Source organism: Lontra canadensis, unplaced genomic scaffold (assembly GCF_010015895.1).
Source record: "Lontra canadensis isolate GAN:19392208 unplaced genomic scaffold, GSC_riverotter_1.0 scaffold41, whole genome shotgun sequence".
NCBI classification, from domain to species: Eukaryota; Metazoa; Chordata; class Mammalia; order Carnivora; family Mustelidae; genus Lontra; species Lontra canadensis.
Window position 1 is genome coordinate 5,947,817 of NW_022631035.1, and position 22,636 is coordinate 5,970,452.

The window sequence follows — 22,636 nt, forward strand, 5'->3', positions numbered from 1 at the left end:
TAACATTTTCTAGCTGTAGCAATCGTGGGCACGGGCCAGAGTTCTGAGGTGCCGACGTCCACAAGCACGCTCCCGTATCAGCAGACACCCCTGGGCACACATTTCTATCCTGCTTTACACACAGATAAGGTCAAAGCGAGAATCCTGAAGAACAGTTACGCCATCTGCACATGGGCACGTGTCACAAGCTCAAAAGATATTTGGCACAGCCTGTAAGTCACTTCCAAAAATCTCAGCGCCAGACCCACCTAGGAAGTAGCTGAGCTGTGGAGGGGACAGAACCTCATCTGTGGAGGAAGACAGGAGCGACTGGCAGGGGGTGGCCGTTACAGATGGAGTGTCCCATGGCACCTTCCCCTTTTCTGGGCCATCTGCCATACCAGGAAAGTCATCTAGGGAAAAACGAAGGATTCTCTGGCCCTTTGCATTCAATGACTGTTCACCGAGACGATCCAGCTACGAGCTCTGTGGTCCCAGCCTGAAGGAGGGCTTTACTCCCCTCCCTGGTCAAACAAGCATTTGATTCTCCATGACCTGGCTCTCCGAAGAAAGAAGTGATGCTAACGGGTGGGGTCGGAGATGCAGGGAGGGGGTTCCTTGGCCTGCCCAGCAAACACACACACTCTACCGGGGATGATGTGGGGGCACGGACACGCCTGCCAGGCATGGTCAGAAATCAAGAAGAGACACAAATAAATACTAAATGTTCAGTCAAGGCATTTCCAAGAGACAATCACAGAAGAAATAACACTTTTGGATACTACAATGTAACACATTTGGCAACTTTCAAAGAAATGCTGTCCCCATCCCAAGCCATCAGAGGATCCCAAGTCCCTTTTATCTTCGGTCCAGTTTCAGAAGTCAGAGAAGGAAGATGGGCCAACGGAGGGTGAGCAAGGCTACAGACCAGCTACCTGACGCTCCCATCTGTCTGTGCAACAGAGTGCGGGACGCCACCTGCCTCAGACCTCTTCTCGGGATGAAAGTAAGCTACTGGAGAGTCTGCGCTGCTAGAGGCAAATGAGGCAGGGATGGACATGGTGGCGGCTAAGCGCCCCGAACCCAGAGCAGCAATCCCCGACCTCCGCCCATAACCAAGGGACACCCCATCACCCGCTTCCTCAAAGGGGTTTTGTTCACAGGAACGGGGGGGGGGTGGTGTTATTCTGGCAATGCTGTCCTTTATCCAAAACCTAAACTCAACTTGACAGACTGAAGCTACAGTCCTTGGCATCTGCTGCATTAGTCTGGGGTGCAGAGAAGGGGGGAAAGATAGTGTTTCAAAGCGGCTTCCAACGCGGCACTCGGGCGAAAACATGGCACAGCTCAGGGACGATCCTCCTTCATTTGCCGCGGCTTCCCTGAAGTACGGGCATGTACAAGGAGCCAGGCCTTCCTCTTCCCTTCCCCCAGGTGCCCAGAAGGGCTCCAACTGGGAACCTGGCCCAGCTGCGGTTATCAGACTCGTCACGACACTGGCTAAGAAAACAAAAGCAGGTTTCTGAAAAGGTATTCTGCAGCCGGGAGTCGCGTCTGTCTTCAGGTTCCTGTGGGAGGGGGCAGGGGTTCCTTTGGTTTTGACCAGAACACTTCTCCACTGGGGGGCCAGGCTCAGCTTTGCTTTGCAGCAGCTCGGTTGGTTACTGTACAGGAGCAAGATTAAACGTCACGAGGTGCTCTGCCGGGTTGCTCTCCTGATGGTTAAGGATCTGGAATTTACATCCGAGATCCTCTCTCCTGAAGAATCTGCAAGTGGAAGACGGGGGAGAGGGCTGAGGCTTGGACTCTGGAGCAGACCTGCTTTGAGGCTGAGGCTGCTAAGCAGACTACTGAGGAAAAAGGGACCTGCAGCTGCTTTCTGCTGGACCCCTGCGAGCAGCACGACAATCCCTGGTAAACCAGGAGGCAAGGCAAGGCTGCAGCCCTGACCCCCCTGAAGCACTTCAGTAGTAAAAGACTTGCTCAACACCGTGGGGCCCCGAGTGCTGTCGATGCTAAAGGAAATGGTTCAGACGCACCACGGGCTGCTGACTTAGGAGAGTGTGTGAGGTAACTGCACAATTTCCCAGTGACTCAAGGTGAGGAGGTCACAGAGGTAACCAAATACCTCTTCTCTTGAGGCAGCAAAAAGGAGAGAACAGTTTCAAAGAATAAACACAAAATAATTTCCAATTTTGAGTTTCAGAATTCTCACGTTGTTGTAATTAGTGGCAATAAGATTTTTTTCACTGACTGGACAGAGGGTATGTGAGTCCACCCTATTTCAGTACGCGCTTCCTGACTAAAACCCTCAGCCACGGCTCCATAAATCCTGACTTAAATTATAACAGTCACAAACCAAAATGAAGGCAAGATGCAAAGCCAGCTTCCGAGGGAAAGGGAAGAAACCTCAAGCAACAATTGGTTCAGGCAAAGCCCTCTAAGGGGCTGGGAACAAACGAGTCAGAGACAAAATTCTGGTGACAGCATTTCTTACCTTTGCCTTTTCACTGGGCTCTATGACAATGCCATTGGTAGAATTATTTAGTTCTCTGGAGACGACACAGAGGAATTCTGCCTGATCCTCATTTCCGTAGTTATAGGAAGAGCCGATGCTGATCAGCTGATAGAACAAGAATATGGCAAACAGTCACCTTCAGGTACCAAAGTGCCACATGCATCCAGCCCTCCTCCTGACCCAACTGTGCAGTTCTGCCTCTCATGGACGATCATTTCTGGGACTATCCAGGCTCAAGGGCACATCTGGATCTCAGTGACTCACCAGCGCATCGTCAATAAGCCTTCCCTAGAGAAGAAAAGTAGGGGCGCTGCCACTGTCTCCCCACCCAAGCACTTGAAACAAGCCGGAAGGCGGCAACTAGGATTACCACGATCACACTCCTTCTAGCAAACACTGAGGTGAAAGAGAATGTTTGTGTGAATGAGAATGGACACTTGCTTCAGCCAAACGCCTACACAGAGCTGGCTCATCCTCAGGCAGAAGTCCTGGACCGGAGACTGGTACTCAGAAGCCTCTGGAAAGCACTGAGTGAATCACTGAAGAGTTACCATAAGCCATATGCTGCTGGGACCTTTAACCTTTTTAGCGAATTGAATTCAGGATTCAATTCTAAATAGACAATACACATGCTCAGGGAAAAATTAAGCCAAAGGGTAAGGTCATCTGGGCAAGCATGTAGGGCCTCATGTCAGAAGAACATGACTGATTCGCTCTATGAATGGGCTTTAACTTCCTCATCCATATAACTGAGTTCGTACAAGCATGCCTTGTCTGCCCCCCAAACATTAACAAGATGAGAAAAAGATTCATAATTATTCACCGCTTTCATAAAAATACTTAAAAGGGCACCAGGGTGGCTCAGTTGGTTAAGCATCTGCTTTCTGCTCAGGTCATGATCCCAGGGTCCCCGGACTGAGTTCCGAATCAGGCTCCCTGCTCCGTGGGGCTTCTCCCTCTGCCCTCACCCAGCCCTTGTGCTCTCTCTCAAATAAACTTAAAAAAAAAAAAAAAAAAAAGAATACTTATTTTTATTATTATTTTTTTAATAATATTCTTTGCTGGGGCACCTGGGTGGCTCAGTCATTAAGCATCTGCCTACAGCTCAGGTCATGATCCCAGAGTCCGGGGATCAAGCCCCGCATTGGGCTCCCCACTCAGAGGGACGCCTACTTTTCCCTCTCCACTCCCCCTGCTTGTATTCCCTCTCTTGCTGCCTCTCTCTCTCAGTCAAATAAATAAAAATCTAAAAAAAACCAAAACATTCTTTGCTTAAAACTTATTCCAGGGAGGGGGTATCTGGTTGACTCAGCAGGAGAAGCATGCAACTCTTGAGTTCAGGGTCCCGAGTTCCAGCCCCATGTTGGGCACAGAGATTACTTAAAAATAGAATCTTGAAAAAGAAAAAACACATAGCAGGGAAAATACTTGTGGGGTGGAAGTATGGCAACACCTCGCAGCCCCCACCTGGCTAAGAATCAGGCCGACGTACACAGGCAGAATGGACTTGGCAGTGCGGGCAAGCGTGAGGAAGGATCCTGCGTTAGCTCTGAAGGCGGAGACACCTGTGCATTCGATCTACAACACAGTGCTCTTAGCAGCCCAGCAGCAGTTAGCTGAGAAGGTGAGTTTCTGGTGACCCTTCAACTGACTCTTCAAAAGTCTGCGTAAAAACAGGCCTGATCCCCACAAAATGGTAACATGTTCCTTCTGCTCGCACCCAGCCTCCCTGTGGCGAAGGCAACAGATGAGCTAAACAATTCTGCCATCTAATGGAGGGAACAGTACAACGCTGATGTGTGGCTTTGTCTGGCTACTTCCTCCACGACACAAAGCTCAAGAACAGAAATGCACAGACTGATGGGGAACGGCGAAGCCACACTTCTCACCACGCCTGACTCCTTTCACATCACACACGCCCATGCTCTTCAGGATGGACTACATACATGTTTGGAACGACAGCATTCTCACCCCGGGGGGAGGAAAGGAAGGGCTATTGCTGAATCCTAGCCTTCTTTTCGTAGTTATTCTATAAAATGTCAACTGAGCACTTAAGAAAAACCCCAGAGAGGTACTTTCAGGCCTAAGCAAGCACAATCAAACTGAAACTTGGATGTGAAGTTGGGAGACACGATACTACTCTCAAGTCTCCCAACTCATCCGGTGTGACTGAGCACATCATCCACACCCAGTGGCTCTTTCCTACGTTTCTGAACAGGTTCCCACCTGGCCCGACGGACCCCTGAGGTTAGGAGCTGCCTATGGCTGGCGACGGTTTAAGGCACGGGGCCTCCTGGGAAACATACCTGTTCAAATTTCCACCCATCGGACATAGTGGAGACCATCTGCGTAAGCTCCTCCTCCTGGCACTGCAGGACTCTGTACACGTGCTTCACGGGGCCCTGCGACAACAACAGACTTTGAAGAACAATCTCGAGGACATGACAGTTTGCAGCTGCCCTGGTGTGGCTCTTCCCAAAACTGACCGCTGAAAAGGAGCTTGCTTGGACATTTTTTCTGGACAGCCCCACACGAACCCCTCTGACAAGCAGCAATGTCGTTTTTCAATAAAAACTTATCCAAGGAAAGAAAGAAAAAAAAAGGCCCAAGGCTATGGAATCAGTGGGTCCAATAATTCTGAAGTTCAGAGAAATGAGTTATGTGCTTAGATTTCAGCCATTTCCCGGAGTAGAAAATAGAGTAAAATCACTTAAGACAAGAAAGTCACCTCATCATCTTAATTGGTTCATATCTGATATACATCCTGAAAATGCAGACCATTTTGGTTTATTCAGAGTGAAATCTTATTATGGGAATAAGATATTGAACAGGATCCCAGGATATACCAATGTTTAAAACACTGACCCTCCGCTGATGGTACCTGAGAGTGAAAGCGTTTCAGAGTTAAATGGTAGCACTCCCGTTACGGAAGTATATACTAAAAAAATGGGTATTTGGTCTTTGTTCCTGGTTCCTAGCACAGAGCTCCTAAAACCCTTGGAATTACCTGAGGGATGAAAGTATCTTTTTTGTGCTAATGACTGGTCCCCAGAAAGACCAAGCACCATTAGAAGGTTAGGACGTCCAGTCCTACTTGCTGACCTCTGACCTCGGTGGGAGGGAGAGGGGCTGAGCTGAAGACTGAATTCGATTACCAACGACCAATGATTTAATCTAATTAGTCATGTGTACGTAATGAAACATCCTTAAAAACCCTCGAACACTGAGGTTCAGGGAGCTTCCAAGTTGGCAACCATAAGCACGTGCTGGCCAAGTGGTAGATCCCAACTCCACAGGCACAAAGGCTCCTGTGCTCGGATCCCGCCCCAGTCTCTCTCCATCTGGCTGTCCTGTCTCCTAGAGATAAACTGTAATAATAAGTAGAGCATCTTCCTGGGTTCTAGTTGTTCTAGTAAATTACTGAACCCAAAGGGGGATGTCATGGGAACCCTTCATTGTGTAGCCGCGATGGACAGAAGTGCAGGTAGCATGGGGGCCTGGGATGTGGCACTGGCATCTGAAGCGGGGGGCTGAGCCCTGAAACCTGTAGAAATAGTTACTACACACTAGTTAGTTTCAGGAGAGGACGAACTGCTGGACACCCAGTTGGTGTCAGATTCAGAGAGAAGTCACTTGTTAGCCCACTCAACTCTGGAACAGAAGATAGAACCAGAAGTGAAAAGGCTAGATGCCCCAAAGTTGCGGCACTAAGGCCCCTAACGCTTTATCCACAGGAGAACCCCTCCCTTAGGACTTGGGCTGTGAACTTTAGGAGCCAAAGTCGGGGGGCGCCTGGGTGGCTCGGTCAGTTAAGCATCTGCCTTTGGCTCAGGTCCTGGGATCAAACCCCATGTCGGGTTCTCTGCTCAGTGGGGAGTCTGCTTCTCTCTCTCACTCTCCCTCTGTTCTGTGTGTCTCTTTTCAAATCAATCAATCTTTAAAAAAAAAAAAAAAAAAAAGCCAAAGTCAGGTGAGGGCAAGGGTTGCTGCAGGGAGGCATGCTCCCCAGATGAGAGCTCCTGTTCACATAAGGACGACTGGAGGCTCAAAGGAAGACGCAGCGTTTTTCAATTTCGGACCATTCAGTGTTGGGTCCAACAGCTGCACATCCACTGCCCGTCCGAAGGACATGACGCATTTGTTAGAGCACAAACAGCAACGGAAGCTGAGAACAATGATGCTCCGTCACGGAGGGATTGGTTATGTTCTCGGGATTTCAAGAAAATATGGACCGGGGCGGGGGATGGGTGGTGCGCCTGCGTGGCTCAATGGGTTAAGCCTCTGCCTTCCACTCAGGTCATGATCTCAGGGTCCTGGGATTGAGTCCCACCATAGGGCTCTCTGCTCAGCAGGGGGCCTGCTTCCCCCCCCCCCCCCCCCCCCCCCCCCGGCCCCTACCCCACCTGCCTCTCTGCCTACTTGTGATCTCTGTCAAATAAATAAATAAAATCTTTAAAAAAGAAAGAAAGAAAGAAAATACAGACGGTTTCCTTAAGAATAATGGAAATTTGGCTTTGGTGCTTTTTCAAAAGGATGACTTCAGTTCTCTGGAAAATTTGTTTGGAAGAACCCGCTGCTGGGGAAATACTGGCTCAACAAAAGCAGCTCCGGATTAGGGAGTGCTCCAAGCCCAGAGTGGGGTCCTCCTCTGCTCCCGTCTTCTGCGGGACACTGGTGTGTCTTGCCTGAGTCAGGCGGTGCTTGTTGGGATGGAGGCAGCACCAGCGCCCGGGCTGGTCTGCCAACAATGCTGAGCTCTTTCTTTTATGGTCTCCCCTTCTGGACCGAACGCAACTATTGTTACACGAGGCACCAAGAAAAACATTCCCTCCACCTAAAATGTAGAGCAAATCTCGGGAAGATTTCAATGATCTCTGAGCACACGTTTTGGAAACAACCAAGTGTTTTATGTTCTAAAACTCAGAGTATTACGAAAGATCTACGATACTAGCCCCAACTATCAAAGCCCAAGGTATTTAAGATGTTACCTCTTTATTTTTCTCTTCCAAAGTAAACCACAGGTGTTCTCAAATGCACTAAGATTAATGACGTAACAAAAAATGTCAGAGACAGCAAAGTAGCAGAGTAGTGGCAGCCACTAATAGAGAAATGAGAAGTCACTAAAAGGTGGGGTAGGACACCCATATCTTGGGCTCTGCCTGAATCCCGGTCATGTGTGTCTCCCTGAAATAGAGACAAGTTAGGGGCCCCTGGCTGGCTCAGTGGGAGGAGCGTGTGGCTTGGGGTTGTTAGTTCCAGCCCCATGCTGGGTGTACAGATTACTTAAAAATAAAATCTTAAGAAAAAAATCAGCAAGTTAAAGGAGATAACGTGTTTGAAGGGACAGCCACAAAAATACACACATGGCCAATTTTGCCTTAGAGCTGTGATACATGCAAAAGAGGGTGTTTTTGAACAACATCAAATCCACTGCTCAGAGTTTCACTAAATAAAAAGGACAGATGGAAAGATCAATTAGCATCAAAAAGGCCTTGCCATCCCTAGAACAAAAAAGCTTCCAACTGGGTCTATATCCACAAGCCTTCAGAACCTAGAGGACTAATTAACTTAATCGCTGTCATCAAACAAATCTTACAATGCTCTCAAGGACTTAGCTAATGGCAAAGAACTCAGAACATTCAGGGCTGAATGGCTTCAAATTACATAATTCATGGTACCATCAAAATTTACACTAAGCAATCAAAAGTTTTTTCGGAATGTGGAAAATTGAGGACAAAGCTAGGTTTCCAGAACGTCTAGCTATTAAGTACCTACAATAGAGAAAGATGCCACGTACATTATAATCCGAGATGGCAACGAGATTGAGGCCATTAGATATTTCATATGGTAAATTGCAAACCAATTATAAATTCATTTTTGAACATTAGAAAGGTTTTCAGACATTGGCTAGAAGGAAGAAAACCAAGTAAGCTCTTCTTTCCACCTTTGCAAACTACTACAGATAAAGTGAAGAAAGGTCATTTTTTGTCATAGATGTCAGTTCCCCCACCAGATAACTCCATTTAGAGCCAAAAAAACCCAAACCAAACCAAACAAAACAAAACAAAAAAACACCCAGAAAATTTGGATATATGAAGTCTAAGATAGAACATAGAGAGGAACTATTTTTTACTTTTTGTTTTGTTCTGACTTTTGAAAAGAAACATTGCCTTCTGAATCACGGGAAAATTTTACACTGCAATAGACTGGATCTCAGGAAAGCATCCATCACTGGGAGCTGATGGGATAAGAGGCAACTCGGGCTACAAGACAGATGGTCACAGTGGAGTCCAATGCTGCCCTCTGTCACTACAGCTGTACCTTCTTAAAATAGAGCCTATACAGGAAAGGGAACGTCTGTTTTCCCCGCTAGACTTCAAGCTTCTAGAGGGCACAGACCCTCTCCTAGGAGCCAGAGAATCTCAAGGGCCACTTATGACATGTGATGGGTGACATGGTGTGAAGTAAGCGGTGTGTGCCTTACTGTCTTCTCAAACTGGTGGCAAATTGTGTGGGTTTTGTTGTTGTTATTCTGTCTACTGAGTTAATATAAAAACCCAGACTTCATAATTAACAGGAAAGCCTGAGATTATTTCCTCAGGAGCATTATTCACAAGAAGCTCCTAAAGTCTAGAGTGCGAGACTGGTTTCATGTGGCCATCGGGAGCTGAATGGGACATGATCTCACTTTTAAAAAGGCTGGTCCTAATAGTGGCCAACAGGTGGGAGAAAGAGCTTGCTGGGCCCTTACGTGGAGGGAGCAGATACTCTGCCTTCGAGAACAAGGTTAGGGACCTCAAGTGCCACGGACTTGCTGCCAAACGGTGGCATGAGCAGCCACAACCTCTCGCTCTCTTAAAGGGACAAGTGGGCTGTTTTGTTTTGTTACGTCTTCTGCTGTTTCCTTGTTCTGAACAAGCCCGGTGGCGAATGTCTGGAGCACGGACTGTGTTCCACACGGACCTCCAGCTTTAAGGGGAGCGGTAGCTCTTGCCTGACAGCACGTGACCCTTTTCAGATCCCACCCAGACACAGCAACAAAGAGCCATGGAGACCTTCTCCCTTTAATAGTTCAAAACCCATGGGGCACCTGGCACTCTTGATCTTGGGGTTCTGAGTTTGAGACCCATGCTGGGTGAAGAGATTAAAAATAAAATCTTATTTAAAAAAAAGAAAAAAAGGGTCCCTGGGTGGCTCAGTTGGTTGAGCGACCGCCTCTGGCTCAGGTCATGATCCTGGAGTCGGGGGATGGAGCCGGAGTCTCCCTCTCCCTCTGACCTTCCCCCCTCATACTTTCACTCTCTCAAATTAATAAATAAATAAAATCTGGGAAAAAAAAAAGTTCGAAACCCATTACCTGAGAAGTTCTGTTCTCATTGTCCCGTATCCGTTCCTTAACCAGCCGCACAAGAGATGCAATGTTGTAAAACTCCGCTTCTTCCAGAACACCTAGGCCAAGGACCAACTGTAGTTAGAGATGTGTGTGCATTCCCCAGAAAACAGCAAGAGCTGAAGTTTGCATGCTTGCTAAGAACTGTATTTTTCTTTTTTTTTTTTAAAGATTTATTTATTTATTTATTTGACAGAGGGAGGGGGGAGACCCCAAGTAGGCAGAGAGGCAGGAAGAGATGGGGGGGTAAGCAGGCCCCCCTCTAAGCAGAAAGCCCAATACGGGGCTCAATCCTAGGACCCTGAGACCATGACCCAAGCCAAAGGCAGAGGCTTAACCCACTGAGCCACTCAGGTGCCCCAAGAACTGCTTTTCTCAAATGGAAGCGTGGTCTCTCTCCTTCAGGCTGGGAAACGTTTCTTTGCTGTTTAGGGTGTACCCATTTCCTTCTCCCCAAAGTGAGTGAGTCAAGCTCTGGGGCTGCTCTGTTCATTCTGTTTCACCCCTGCAGTTTCCCACTTGGCACCCTCCTTGCCTCTCCCTGCACCTGCCCATTAGCTGCAGGACACCTTTCCCATATGTCACTTATTTCCTGGAAATGGTCACAATGGAGAACTCCTGAGCCTGCAATGCTTACCCAGTCTGTCCTAAAAATGACCAGCGGTGAGTGTGTATAAATTAATGTGGACCACATTTAATAGGATGCTTATTATTTGAACATAAAAGGCAGTTACTGAAAGAATGCCGTGCTAAATAAAATCAAAGACCTTGGACAGGACAACCAAGTGGGATGTGTGATCTGGTATCAGACAAAAACATCTGCTATAAAAAACATTATTGGAGCAACTGATAAAATTAGAGTATAAGCTGTAGATAGAAATATTTATTAATATTAAATTTCCTGAACTCGGTAACTATACTGTACCCTTGTTCTTGGGAAATACAGGTGAAGAATTAATGGGTGAATCTGTGACTTGATCTAAATAGTTCAGAAGTAAAAACTGTGGTGGGGAAGGGAGGAAGGACAGGAGTGGGGAGAGAGAATGGATGATAACACAAGCATGACCAAAAAAATGCTAAAGAATTGATGAATCTGGGAGTTCTCTGTGCTGTTCTGGCACTTTCCTCTAAGTCTGAAAATATTTCAATAGAAAACAATTTTTTTTTAAAGATTTTATTCATTTATTTGACTGACAGAGATCACAAGTAGACAGTGAGGCAGGCAGAGAGAGAGGGGGAAGCAGGCTCCCTGCCGAGCAGAGAGCCCGATGTGGGGCTCGATCCCAGGACCCTGGGATCATGACCTGAGCCGAAGGCAGAGGCTTAACCCACTGAGCCACCCAGGCGCCCCTAGAAAACAATTTTTTTAAAGACTTCAGAAAAGATGCTGAAGACTCCTCTTTTCAAGAAACGAGATTATTCATGAGGTAGTGATTATTAAAGCTGGACGGTGGGTGCACGGAATTTATGGTACTATTCCCATTATTTCTGCATGCTTCTGAAATGTTAAAGAAAGAAAGAGCGAGCACACGAGTCCTCTTCTTACCAGTTGAAACCGATGTGTTTTGCGGCCACTTCATTAATTAGCATGGCCATTACAGCTTTCTTACTCAGAGCTAAAGCTTCTAGGTCAGGGTGCCCTGGGCTTAGGGACAGGCCCCAATCTCCTACTGAATGCCTTTGGTGAGACCACGGCAAGCCTTTTAGAAAGATTCTAGACGCACTTAAGAGTCCAGATGGCCTACGAACCAAAAAGATGAGGCAGCCGGTGACACACCTGACAGTGGACTAGAGAACGAATCAGGTCAGCTGCAAAAATTTACAAGGAAGCATGAGACCAGTCTTAAAAGAAATGAGGCCAAGCCTTTATTATGTTTTATAGCTGCAAGTAAAATTGAAAAAAATAAATAATTAATGTCAGAGATGTGATGCTCCGGGCTACGGACCGTCACTGCTTACGAGCTCATAAGTAAAAGTAAAAAGGGATTCTGACAATTCTGCAGGTTTGGAGAATGCTCCCGAAGCTATCTGTAACACTGAGCTATCTCTTTTCCTTCTCATTAAGGAGGCTGAACAGAGCCCAGTGGGGGGACCCCTTAAGCAAGACCTCCTCAGATAAGACTAGGTAACTAGAGACTCCCTGCTCACTTCCATAAACCTTTACTACACCTGTACATGAGCTCGATGAAAATCTCCAAAAAAAAAAATTCAAATTTGGGAGCGCCTGGGTAGCTCAGTCATTAAGCGTCTGCCTTCAGCTCAGGTCAGGATCCCGGGGTCCTGGGATCAAGCCCCTGCATCGGGTTCCCCGCTCAGAGGAAAGCCTGCTTCTCCCTCTCCCACTCCCCTTGCTTGTGTTCCTTCTCTCACTTTGTCTGTCTCTGTCAAATAAAAATCTTTAAAAAAAAAAAATTCAAAGTGTGAAACAGCTTTAAAGATAGAGCCCAAATTTTGAAAATGCCCAGTTCAAACGTTGTTCTTACCTTCTTCTGCCAGCTCCTTCGTAATGATGAGTTTCCCATGGCGGAGGTAGTTTAGGATAGGACCAAAGTAGGTAGGATCTCTGTCAATCAGATAGGCCCCTGTCTCGTCCTGCCAACCAAACACAAAGGTATCACTCTGGAGATTTCAGACTAAGTCCGGGCAGGGTTTCAGCCTCTCTGTCACAATTCTTTAGTGAGAGGGCGAGTGTTGCTAGATGTTGCTTATCACAAACTACTGGCAAGGCTAGCTCTATGTATCTTGTACTCTGAGATCCTTTCAGGTGGGGTGTTACAGATGCCTAGTCCCACATCCAGGCGTTTACGTGAACTTCTAAAATCTTTACTGGGACACAATTACCACCATTCTTCTATGGGATATCTGTTATAAAGTAAGGAGAAGAAAAATGCCATAGTTTGATTATTAAATCTCTGCTTGAGATGGACATTCTGACTGCTCTACTGCCCCCAAATCACATTCCTAATTCTAAGAAAACCTCTGTATAGTTGGCAATACTCCTGAGCTCAAGGCCAGCATCAGTGGGAGTCTGCATTGCCAGCTGTAACTCACACACCCCAGTTCTGTGCCCGGAGGAAGCTTGGCACTGCCGGGACTTGGCGCTGAGCAGCTTTAATCCTACTCATCTTTACAGTAAAAGGAACAAGAAGAAACTGGCTTCTATTGCAAAAAGAGAGATTTAGGGTAGATAAAAATAATTCCTTTACAAGCAAAGGTTTTGGAATTTCTTTAAAGTTAGGGCAGGACAGGTTTCTATCGATCTGAGATTAGAGGAGAGGTAGATGGTGAATAAATAAAACAGCCAATCTTTACCCAAACCTAACTCTATTTCAATGTAACTGGCTGAGTGCTATATCGAAGGTGGGGTAAGCTATGGTCAACGCCTTACTAAATGATCAATGTGTAAAGCGAATAAACAACACTTCAAACTGGAAATGGGTTGGAAGTGTCTCGTCACCTCTCAACTTTTGGTTAGGAGCCATGCATCTTGCTCAACAGCATTCTTCAGTTTGCATTTCCCGATGGCCTTAACCAGTCGGCTTGGGTTTGCACTGGCAACTGGTAATCTCTTTCCAAGGCATGTATCTGAGCTCTAACATGCTCCTAGAACAGTGACTGTTACCAGATGCGAGCTCAGGGCCCAGGACCACAGGAAAGAAGTGTGCTATCACCAGAAGCACTTCCTGCAGCTGTCAGACCCAGGCTTTCACCCAACTTGGCAGAGGGGTCCAAGAGGAAGTCTGAGAAAGCTACAAAGATGCCTCCGCTCACCCTGACCCAGTTCTGGACGCATCTGGCACAGGCAGTGAGGGGCTGACGAGGAGCCAAGGGAAAACTCATGCAGATCCGAGGGGCTCGTTATGAGAGTGGCAGAGAGAGGAATACGAGAAGGGGTGTGGAGTGGGTTCTCGTGGGTGCGGGTGGGCACTGTGTGGGCAATGAGTCGCTGGGAGCGAAGGGCGGGGTCAGAGAGAGAGCCGGAGTGCGACTGAGGATGGGGGAGAATAGCCCCCGGGGCCAGCCTGGCGGGGGAGGGTTTAGGAGGGGGTTCCGGCCCGAAAAGCCCGCCTGTGGGGAGCGTGTCGCAGGAATCTGGGGACGAGCTAGGAGGCACGAAGGGGGTTCGATGGCCGGGGGCGCGCCCGAGGGCGGGGCGCACCTTGTCCGAGTCCAGCTCCGGGTCCTCCTGGCAGCAGAGGCGACACAGGAAAGACTTGGGCTCCCGGCCTAGTGTCTGTCTGGTGGTCACGAAGTAGGTGCCGCCCACGTTCAGTCGGACCCAGCGGGCAGCACCGCCGCCCCCTGCCCGCTCTGGCGGTCCGGGACCCGGCTCCAGCGGCGGCGCGGCAGCGGCAGGCGGGCGGCCATGCCCCCGGGGCGTGGGGCCGACGGGGCGAGGGCTGGGGGGCCCGCGGCCCGGGCCGCCCCCATCGCCCAGCCCGCTCCCGCCACCCCCTCCCAGCCCCGCCATCGCCGGGTCCAGCTGCAGCTCCGCCATCTTGGGCCGCCGCCGCCGCCGCTGCTGCCCGCGCGCCGCCGGGCCGGCCCATCTCTCGGCAGGGAGAGCCGGGCCGGCCCATCGGCGGGGGTGGGACCGGGGGAGAGGGACGGGAGCGCCCCCAACCAGCGCCCGGGGACCCGTGAGGGGGAGGTGCTGCACCCGCCTTCAGGGGCGGGACTTCCGGAACCAGCCTCCATTTCTACGGGCTGCCCTGCGAAGCAAGGCCCGCCCCTTCAGCTTTGGGGTTGGCTCAGGGAGGCTTTCCGGTGATCCAGTTCCGTTCCCTGCTGCTGTGCACTCTGGGCAGCCGGGGTCGGTGAAGGTGAGTGGGGTTTGGGGACGTCGGGCCCGATGTCGGCGCGCTGCCCTGTTTTGCCCCCTCCAGACCTCGTGGCGACCCTTGTCGCACCCCTGTCGAGGAGGCCGGGCCTTGTGGTTGGCCTGCTGGCAGAGCGCCCGGGTGTAGCTTCTGCCGCCGCCGCCGCTCTGCTCGGCTCTCCCTTCCTCTCCCCTCCCCCGCGCGAGGTCGCCGGGCTGTGACCCCCGCCGCCACTGACCGAGGTGCTTCCACCCGCTTCGTCTCGTTCGGTCCGCCCCCAGCGCTGGGGATTCAGCAACATACAAAGGACAAAAATCCCATCATTTAGGAAGCCCCCCTGCACTGGTGCTTGGGAAAATCTCTGTAAGGGCCTTTATTTCTTTGGTGTCTTTAAAAGTCAACTACAGGGGTGCCTGGCTGGCTCAGTCGGTGGAACATGGGACTCTTGATCTCTGGGTTGCAAGTTTGAAACCCGCGCTGGGTGTTGAGATTACTTAAAGTAAAAGTCACCTGCCCATCACCTCCACTCCTGGAAACAAGCTATTGCTGAGAGGGAAGGAAAGCAAGAGGCAGGTGTTGGACCAGTTCTTTTTAAGATCCTGGGGAGGATTTCTTGCAACTCCCCTGTGATCCACCCCATAGTTTGCAAAGAAAGGCCTTTGGCATTTCAGTCTTCCTCCTGATTTCTGGCACGGGTCTTGAATGTAGTTTAACTATTTCCCCATATTCTTAGTTTAAAAAAAAAATGGCTGTAACCACTTGACATGTTCTCCCACATTCAAATATATATTGAAAACCTCTGTTAAGGGTATTACTAGAATGCATAGGGTACGTGGTAGTGCTGCAGGGGATAATCAGATCTGAATGGGAAGGTGCAGGTATTACCCGTCAGATAGGGAGGGAGTAGAGAACTCCTTCAGCTTGGTAAGACTACGGCAGATTGATGTGCACAATTTCACTGGTCTTTTAACAGCCTTCTGAGGGTAAGCAGGGCTGGTATTATCCCCATTTTCGAGGTGAGGAAATTCTGGCCTAGGATCTGCTCTATTTAAGCTCTGTTGAAACGTGTGTATGTGTTGAGATCTGTGCCCTGGAGCATCTGAATAAAATGCATGCAGTCGGAATGGAAATGTATTTAAATGATTGCTTTTATGCAGTGTGTATTAATTTAGCGATATTTCCAAAGGTACAGGAAGAGCAGACACTAGAAAACTGGGCTTTTTAAGGATGAGTAGGAGTTGGGGAATAGAGGGGGACAATCTTGGAGGAAATGATGTAGCTATATGCCAGGTTGTTGCATGCCTTGAGTTTGAAAAGCTAAACTATCTTTTTTAGTAATCCTGATTCCTTTAGTTGATAAAGGTACTCCTCAAGCTGTCAGGATGCTGATCTATTTCTTAAAGGTTTGCATGTTTCTAAGGTGCCTTTTAAAGGATTCTCCGTAAAAGCCCTGTTTTGATCTGACCTGTTTTATTTTTCAGGATCTCAAGATGGCTGGGCGAAAACTTGCTCTAAAAACCATTGACTGGGTAGCTTTTGGGGAGATCATACCCCGAAACCAGAAGGCCATTGCTAACTCCCTGAAATCTTGGAATGAGACACTTACCTCCAAGTCAGTACCATTCTAAGAGGGACCTGCTTAACTTGCTACTAAGTGTGGAAGCAAAACAGTGATTTGGAATTACATACCAATTTCTGTTTTTTTTTTTTTTTTTTAAGATTTTATTTATTTATTTGACAGAAATCACAAGTAGGCAGAGAGAGAGGAGGAAGCAGGCTCCCCGCTGAGCAGAGAGCCCAATGCAGGGCTCGATCCCAGGACTCTGGGATCATGACCTGAGCCAAAGGCAGAGGCTTTAACCCACTGAGCCACCCAGGCGCCCCTACATACCAGTTTCTGATGTTCTTCTGCTATATGGAAATCCACACATAGGGTTGCCTGGGTGGCTCAGTCAGTTAAGCTTCCAACTCTTGGTTTTGGCTCAGGTCATGATTTCAAGAGTTCCAGGTCAGGTCTGTGCTCAGCAGGGAGTCTGCTTGAGATTCTCTCCCTCTGCTCCTCTCCCTACTTGAAGACGCTCTCTCTAAAATAAATAAATAAATCTTTTTTTTTTTTTTTTTTAAAGCATGCATGTTTCCAAATGAAAGTAGTTTTTTGGCATTCTTATGATCTCTCTCCTAGAGAAAACTGTGATGATAACTCTAGGCCATAGGAATAAGGAACGTACTGTGTGAATTTTCTGTTGCTCATAGACCAATTTTAACTTCTGCTTTTCCATGTGAGCAGGTTGGCTACTCTCCCGGAGAAACCCCCTGCTATCGACTGGGCTTACTACAAGGCCCATGTGGCGAAGGCTGGCTTGGTAGATGACTTTGAGAAGAAGGTGAGACTCAGGCAGCTAAAGCACTGGTCTCATAGTGTGGCTTGCGAGTACGGAGCAGAACAGTAGCTGGTTAGAGATGCAGGATGACAGCATGGAAACAAGGGTGCTTTTAGCAGTCCGAGCCCAAAGGAAGTTCGGGAAAGAGGGTGTAGATATATGGTAAATATGTACAGAGAATTCAGCGTCTTCACTTAGCAAGTTTCCTATCCAAAGAAACAGTCTAGTATGTTTTTAATCGGGGAAGCAGAGGGCTGTGGATTTAAGTGTTTCCATTCCAACACTTCCTCAATTGTTTTTTTAGCCCCTCACCTGTCTCCCTTACATCTTTTCTACCCTTTCACTGTTTTCTTCCTTTCTCTTCTCACTTTTGACTCTGTCTTTTGGCTAAATTTCTCGTCCACCTAGCTTCCTCTGACGTTTACATGTTAAACCTCAGCATCCACAACTTATTTATTCATTGGACAGATGGCTTTTCGAAGGCCTACTCTGTGCCTGGTCTAGTGCTCTATGCTGGGGCCATAGGGCCAAGCAGTCTTCTAAGGAGACCTATCTTCGTCACCATTATATAAACGTTACTTCTGCCAGTTAGTCCGTTAGGGTTTCATTTGAAAGAGAAATCAGTTTCTTCAGAACTACAGGTTTCTAGGAGCCCATTTTTTAGGTCCTCTGTTCCACCTGTCCTTTTCAGATGAAGAAACTGAAATTCATGGTAATAAAGAATTATCCAGTTAGTGACAGGACTAAGAACGTTCAGCTCCTGTTCTCAGGCTAATATTCTTTTCACTGCAACACTTCAGATGCATACTGGTTTCCTCTCGGGATAGAGAGTGTGTTTTTATCTGTAAGGATGGGGGTCTTAGAGCCCTTTCTTTGGACTCCCAGATACATAAATAACAACTGTTCTGTGTTTGTAGTTCAGTGCCCTGAAGATTCCTGTGCCAGAGGATAAATACACTGTTCAGGTGGACGCTGAAGAAAAAGAAGATGTAAGTAGTTGAGACTATTCTTTATTCTAAAACTGTATTTCCTAATGGCTCTGTATTTCTTAGAAGTTAGGTTAAGGTAGAGGGAATTAAAAGGAGTAATAAAATAAAACTCCAGAAAATGCAAGTAATCTATGGCAGCAGTGCTTGAGTAGTTGGCTGGGAATAGGAGGCAGGGGTTGATAAATTTGTTCACTGTCTTGATGGTGGTGATGGTTTCACAGGTGGATACATACATCAGAACTTCTCCAGTAGCATTTTTTCAGTATTTGTATCTTATTGTAGGCCACTTACACTTCAACAATGCTGTTAAAAACAAGGAGTTAGAATTGGGTAGGGACATTATCCAAGGTAGTATTCAGACACCTAACCATTTGCTTAAAAATCTGAAAGCCGAATGTGAGAAGCCAGGTGGCTCCACCAAAGGGAAGTCGGGCTAGGTGGTCAGGCGGCTTGTCCTGACATTCACTAACCGGCCCTTGTGAAACAGGCATCTTGTAGGTTGTCTCAATGAGTAACTTGCTGACGAATGACGAACCCTGGTCCTGCTATCATTAGCTAGCTCTCCTGTAGGGGGCTCTTTGTGAATTCAGGAAAAGCTGTCGTGTGCCTCACAAAGCAAGGACCCCCCCCAGGCGTCAGTGCAGCCCCGTGTTCTCCATACAGAGTGGGAAAGCAAGGTGGGCTCTGGGACTTCTGTTTTGGGAGCCTCAGGGTCAGAAAACTACAACTTGGTTTCAAAACAGAATGTCTCTCTTCTCTTTAAGGTGAAAAGTTGTGCTGAGTTTTTGTCTCTCTCAAAGGCCAGGATTGTGGAATACGAAAAGCAGGTAAGGATCAGCCTTGGCCTTTGCTTGTAAGATGTTTTCTCTCCCTCATGGCCACACATCTGTCACCTAGTGGCAGTAACCTACCTCGGATTCTTTTTTGCATCTCTGTGGCCCCGTTTACCTTAACACAATCCCCCTCTTTGCAGCTGGAGAAGCTAAGGAACATAATTCCGTTTGATCAGATGACCATTGAGGACCTGAATGAAGCCTTCCCAGAAACCAAATTAGACAAGAAGAAGTATCCCTACTGGCCTCACAAGCCAATCGAAAACTTATAAACTTGAGGTGGGGAGAGAGCTCTGGCCCTCGTATTCTAAACGCTGGACATTAAAAATAATGGGTACGGTGCTGTGTGTCTGCTCCTTTGCATCTGAGACAGTTACGACTCGGAGATGCCACCACTGCAAGTGGACTTTCTGTTAAGATGGAAAGCTGAGCCTGCAGCTGTGTGCTGGTCTACCTGCCTAACGGTTAGGGTGTATAGGAGCCAGGTAGCCCCCAGGGCTGCTGAAATCTTCTTTTTAAGATTTTATTTATTTGACAGGGAGAGACACAGCAAGAGAGGGAACACAAGCAGGAGGAGTGGGGGAGGGAGAAGCAGGCTCCCTGCTAAGCAGGGAGCCTGAAGTGGGGCATGATGCCAGGACCCTGGGATCATGACCTGAGCGGAAGGCAGACACTTAAAGACTGAGCCACCCAGGCGCCCCGGGCTGCTGAAATCTTAACAAATCGCAGTAGGGCTGATGACTGCATTTCACTGGAATATGTTAAGAGGAATCATTTGATTCCCTTGAACTTCCTCTTTGCTTTCAAACCACTGGTTCCTAAGTGGTGCTCCCTTGTACTTGTCCATAAGTCAGTCACAGGGACAGATGGCCCAAATTGCAGATGTGACAGCAGGCAAGTAGCAAGCAGGGATCTCCTTTTCTGTGCCTCAGTTGCTCAGCATAAATGTGTAAAACAAAATTTTGTCACAGGCATAAAATGGTTATAGCTTTGTATTCGAACACGGAAAATTATTTCAATTCCATCATTTCATTTAAGAAATTCCTGCTGTTGATCCTAGTTAGCAGGACTCCAGAGCGGTGGCAACAAATACAGGAGGTATAAGGTAAGGTGAGGTGCAGGCACCCAGCTGACCCAGTGGGTAGATGGCACGTGACTTCGTATCTTGGGGTCACAAGTTTGAGCCCCACATTGGGTGTAGAGATGACTTAAAAAAAAAACAAACATTGGGGTGCCTGGGTGGCTCAGTGGGTTAAGCCTCTGCCTTCGGCCCAGGTCATGACCTCGGGGTCCTGGGATTGAGCCCCGCCTCAGGCTCTCTGCTCAGTGGGGAGCTTGCTTTCCCTCTCTCTCTGCCTGCTGCTCTGCCTACTTGTGATCTCTGTCCGTCAAATAAGTAAAAATCTTAAAAAAAAAACCAAGGCGAGGCGGTAGAAGGCATTCTATTGCCCTTCAAGTCAGAGGACCTGGTCTGCCTACCCCTTTACTCTCTCTGAGCATTGAATTGCTGGTTTTAGACTACTTGTTCACTGCCTTAGGACTTGCCTTTTCTCATTCACAAACCTCAGGATTATAATGAGAATGATTATGATGAGATAACCTGGGAAGGTTCTAGGTAAGCAAGTGTTCTGGCAGAGGCATCTGACCTAATAAGGCTTAGATCCTGTAGGAAAAACTTGCAAGAGTAAGGGCAGGATGCACTGACCAGTAGCCTTTTGACATTGCTACCAAAGGTGGCAGATGGACTAGAGGAGAGCGACAATGGCTGATAGCGCCTAGAAAGCCATGTGGTCTTAAAGGACATAAGCAGAGGGGAGCCTGGGCCCCATCACCCCTGGTTATAGGGGCAGGTACTGTGTTGAAGGTAAAGTGTGGTTGAGGGGCAAGGTGTGTTCCTCTTAGAGCTGCTTTAGTTACAGCAGTGTGTGCGCTAGAAGGCCTTCAGTGCACAAAACAGAAATGAGTGACATTCCCTCTCTCTGCTGTGAGTCACTGAACTGGCAGTGAGCCATCCTAAAGATCGAAGGATTCCGAATGTAAAACATGGGGAATCTAAGAAAAAGCCGTTCAGTTTGCTTTTGGAGTGGGGTTAGAACTTGTTCAAGGAAGGACCCAACACTGGTCCCCAGGAAGTTTTGTAGCAGGGTTCCCTAGCATTGGAGGGAGACCCTTTGGAAGACTTACCGGAAGAGATATTAGTGAACGACTGGACATGCTCTCCATCCAAGGCATTTGCGTAGGATTGGGGCACTTTTAAACTGTGTACTCTCCTGGGCTGTTGGAAATTTTGGCATTGAGCATGCATTCATTTTACATTGAGAATGATCACTAGTCTCGTGCCTGGCTGGCTCAGGTAGTGGAGTGTGTGATTCTTGATCTTGGGGTTGTGAGTTCATGCCCTGTGTTGGATGTAGAGATAACTTAAAATCTTAAAAAAAATAATCACTAGTAAAATGGGATTAGGCTTTTCAAATCACTGGAGAAAAAAGTACTTTTTATTTATTTATTTTTTTAAGATTTATTTGAGAGAGAAAGAGCATGGGAGCCAAATGTGGGGCTGGATCCCAGGACCCTGGGATCATGATCTGAGCCAAAGGCAGACACTTAACTGACTGAGCCACCCAGGCACCCCAAGAGCACATCCTATATAGCAAAAGGTAAAGATAGAAATCCACAAAGTAGCATAAATACAGAATCCAGAATCAAACATTTAGGATAAAGATGAATCAGGGGAGACCCCTATTAGGCAAATTTTCATACTGGGTCAACCCAAAATCCAACCACAAGCTGTCCATCCTTTAAAAAAAAAAAAAAAAAAAATATATATATATATATATATTATATATATATAAAATATACCTGTGTGTGTATGTGTGTGTGTGTATATATATATATATATATATATCTCAAGGGTTCCAGTTCAGTGAAAAAACTGGCACTGAAAGAAAAGATACTGCGCATATACCCTGCCTTTTTAAACAACTGTTTTTCAGGATAAACTAGCAGACATAATTTATGAAAGTTCTTTACTAAGTATTCCAGCCAATAAATGTGAAAAAAAGGGTAACATCAGAAGTCACTATTTTGTAATTCCTAATGAAATAGTTTTTTAGGCCAAGCTTCTCAGAGGATGAAACCATAATATGAAAGGTTAGTGAAGAACTTGAGTGAGCAGGTTCTCAACTCCTGATGCCAAGCCTACCGGCTGTACCTTCTGATACACGGTATTAAGTACGCAGCACCATTTGAATTGTTTTGTTTTGTTGCCAAAAAGTTGAACCTGACTTTAACGGAGGCATTAAAACTAACTTCTAATTTAGAGGAAATAGCCGGGATAGAAGAACAAGTTAAATGGCACCATAAAGTAAAGATAAATCCAAAATATGGGACATTTGACCTTTATTTTTCAACAAGTCAGTGGTGTGGGGTAATGTAAGACGGAAGGCAGGGACAGCTTTAGGTTAAAAGAAGCTGAAGAGACCCAACATCCAAATACTGTATGTGACCTTACTTGGATACTGGTTTGCGCCCATCAACTGTGAAAAGATAATTAGAGGGACGCCTGGGTGGCTCAGTGGGTTAAAGCCTCTGCCTTTGGCTCAGGTCATGGTCCCAGGGTCCTGGAATCGAGTCCCAAATTGGGCTCTTTACTCAGCAGGGAGCCTGCTTCTCTCTCTGACTCTGCCTGCTTGTGCGTGCGTTCTCTCTTTCTCTCTCTCTCTCAGA

At 47.4% G+C, this 22,636-nt stretch overlaps 2 protein-coding genes across 2 annotated transcripts; one reads left to right on the forward strand and one right to left on the reverse strand.

The window, feature by feature from the left end:
• Positions 1-693: 693 nt before the first annotated feature.
• On the reverse strand, positions 694-14,418 carry KCTD2 (potassium channel tetramerization domain containing 2). Its single transcript, XM_032870661.1, has 6 exons — positions 14,047-14,418; positions 12,371-12,479; positions 9,855-9,946; positions 4,804-4,899; positions 2,477-2,602; positions 694-1,746 (listed from the first exon to the last, which is right to left on the reverse strand). The coding sequence occupies exons 1-6, from the start codon at positions 14,383-14,385 to the stop codon at positions 1,717-1,719; spliced, it is 792 nt and encodes a 263-aa protein (XP_032726552.1). The 5' UTR covers positions 14,386-14,418; the 3' UTR covers positions 694-1,716.
• Positions 14,419-14,544: 126 nt separating this feature from the next.
• Positions 14,545-19,252, forward strand: ATP5PD (ATP synthase peripheral stalk subunit d). Its single transcript, XM_032870664.1, has 6 exons — positions 14,545-14,710; positions 16,189-16,319; positions 16,995-17,091; positions 18,006-18,077; positions 18,842-18,904; positions 19,051-19,252. Exons 2-6 carry the CDS (start codon positions 16,198-16,200, stop codon positions 19,180-19,182), a joined length of 486 nt encoding a protein of 161 aa, XP_032726555.1. The 5' UTR covers positions 14,545-14,710; positions 16,189-16,197; the 3' UTR covers positions 19,183-19,252.
• The last annotated feature ends 3,384 nt before the right edge of the window (positions 19,253-22,636 follow it).

Coding starts and splice junctions, on each gene's coding strand:
- KCTD2 (XM_032870661.1), bottom strand. CDS start 14,385: ATGGCGGAGCTGCAGCTGGACCCGGCGATGGCGGGGCTGGGAGGGGGT. Junction 4,900..9,854: donor ATGAGAACAGAACTTCTCAG/GTAATGGGTTTC, acceptor TTGTTGTCGCAG/GGCCCCGTGAAGCACGTGTA. Junction 2,603..4,803: donor ATGGGTGGAAATTTGAACAG/GTATGTTTCCCA, acceptor TTGTTCTATCAG/CTGATCAGCATCGGCTCTTC.
- ATP5PD (XM_032870664.1), top strand. CDS start 16,198: ATGGCTGGGCGAAAACTTGCTCTAAAAACCATTGACTGGGTAGCTTTT. Junction 16,320..16,994: donor AATGAGACACTTACCTCCAA/GTCAGTACCATT, acceptor CCATGTGAGCAG/GTTGGCTACTCTCCCGGAGA. Junction 17,092..18,005: donor TAGATGACTTTGAGAAGAAG/GTGAGACTCAGG, acceptor CTGTGTTTGTAG/TTCAGTGCCCTGAAGATTCC.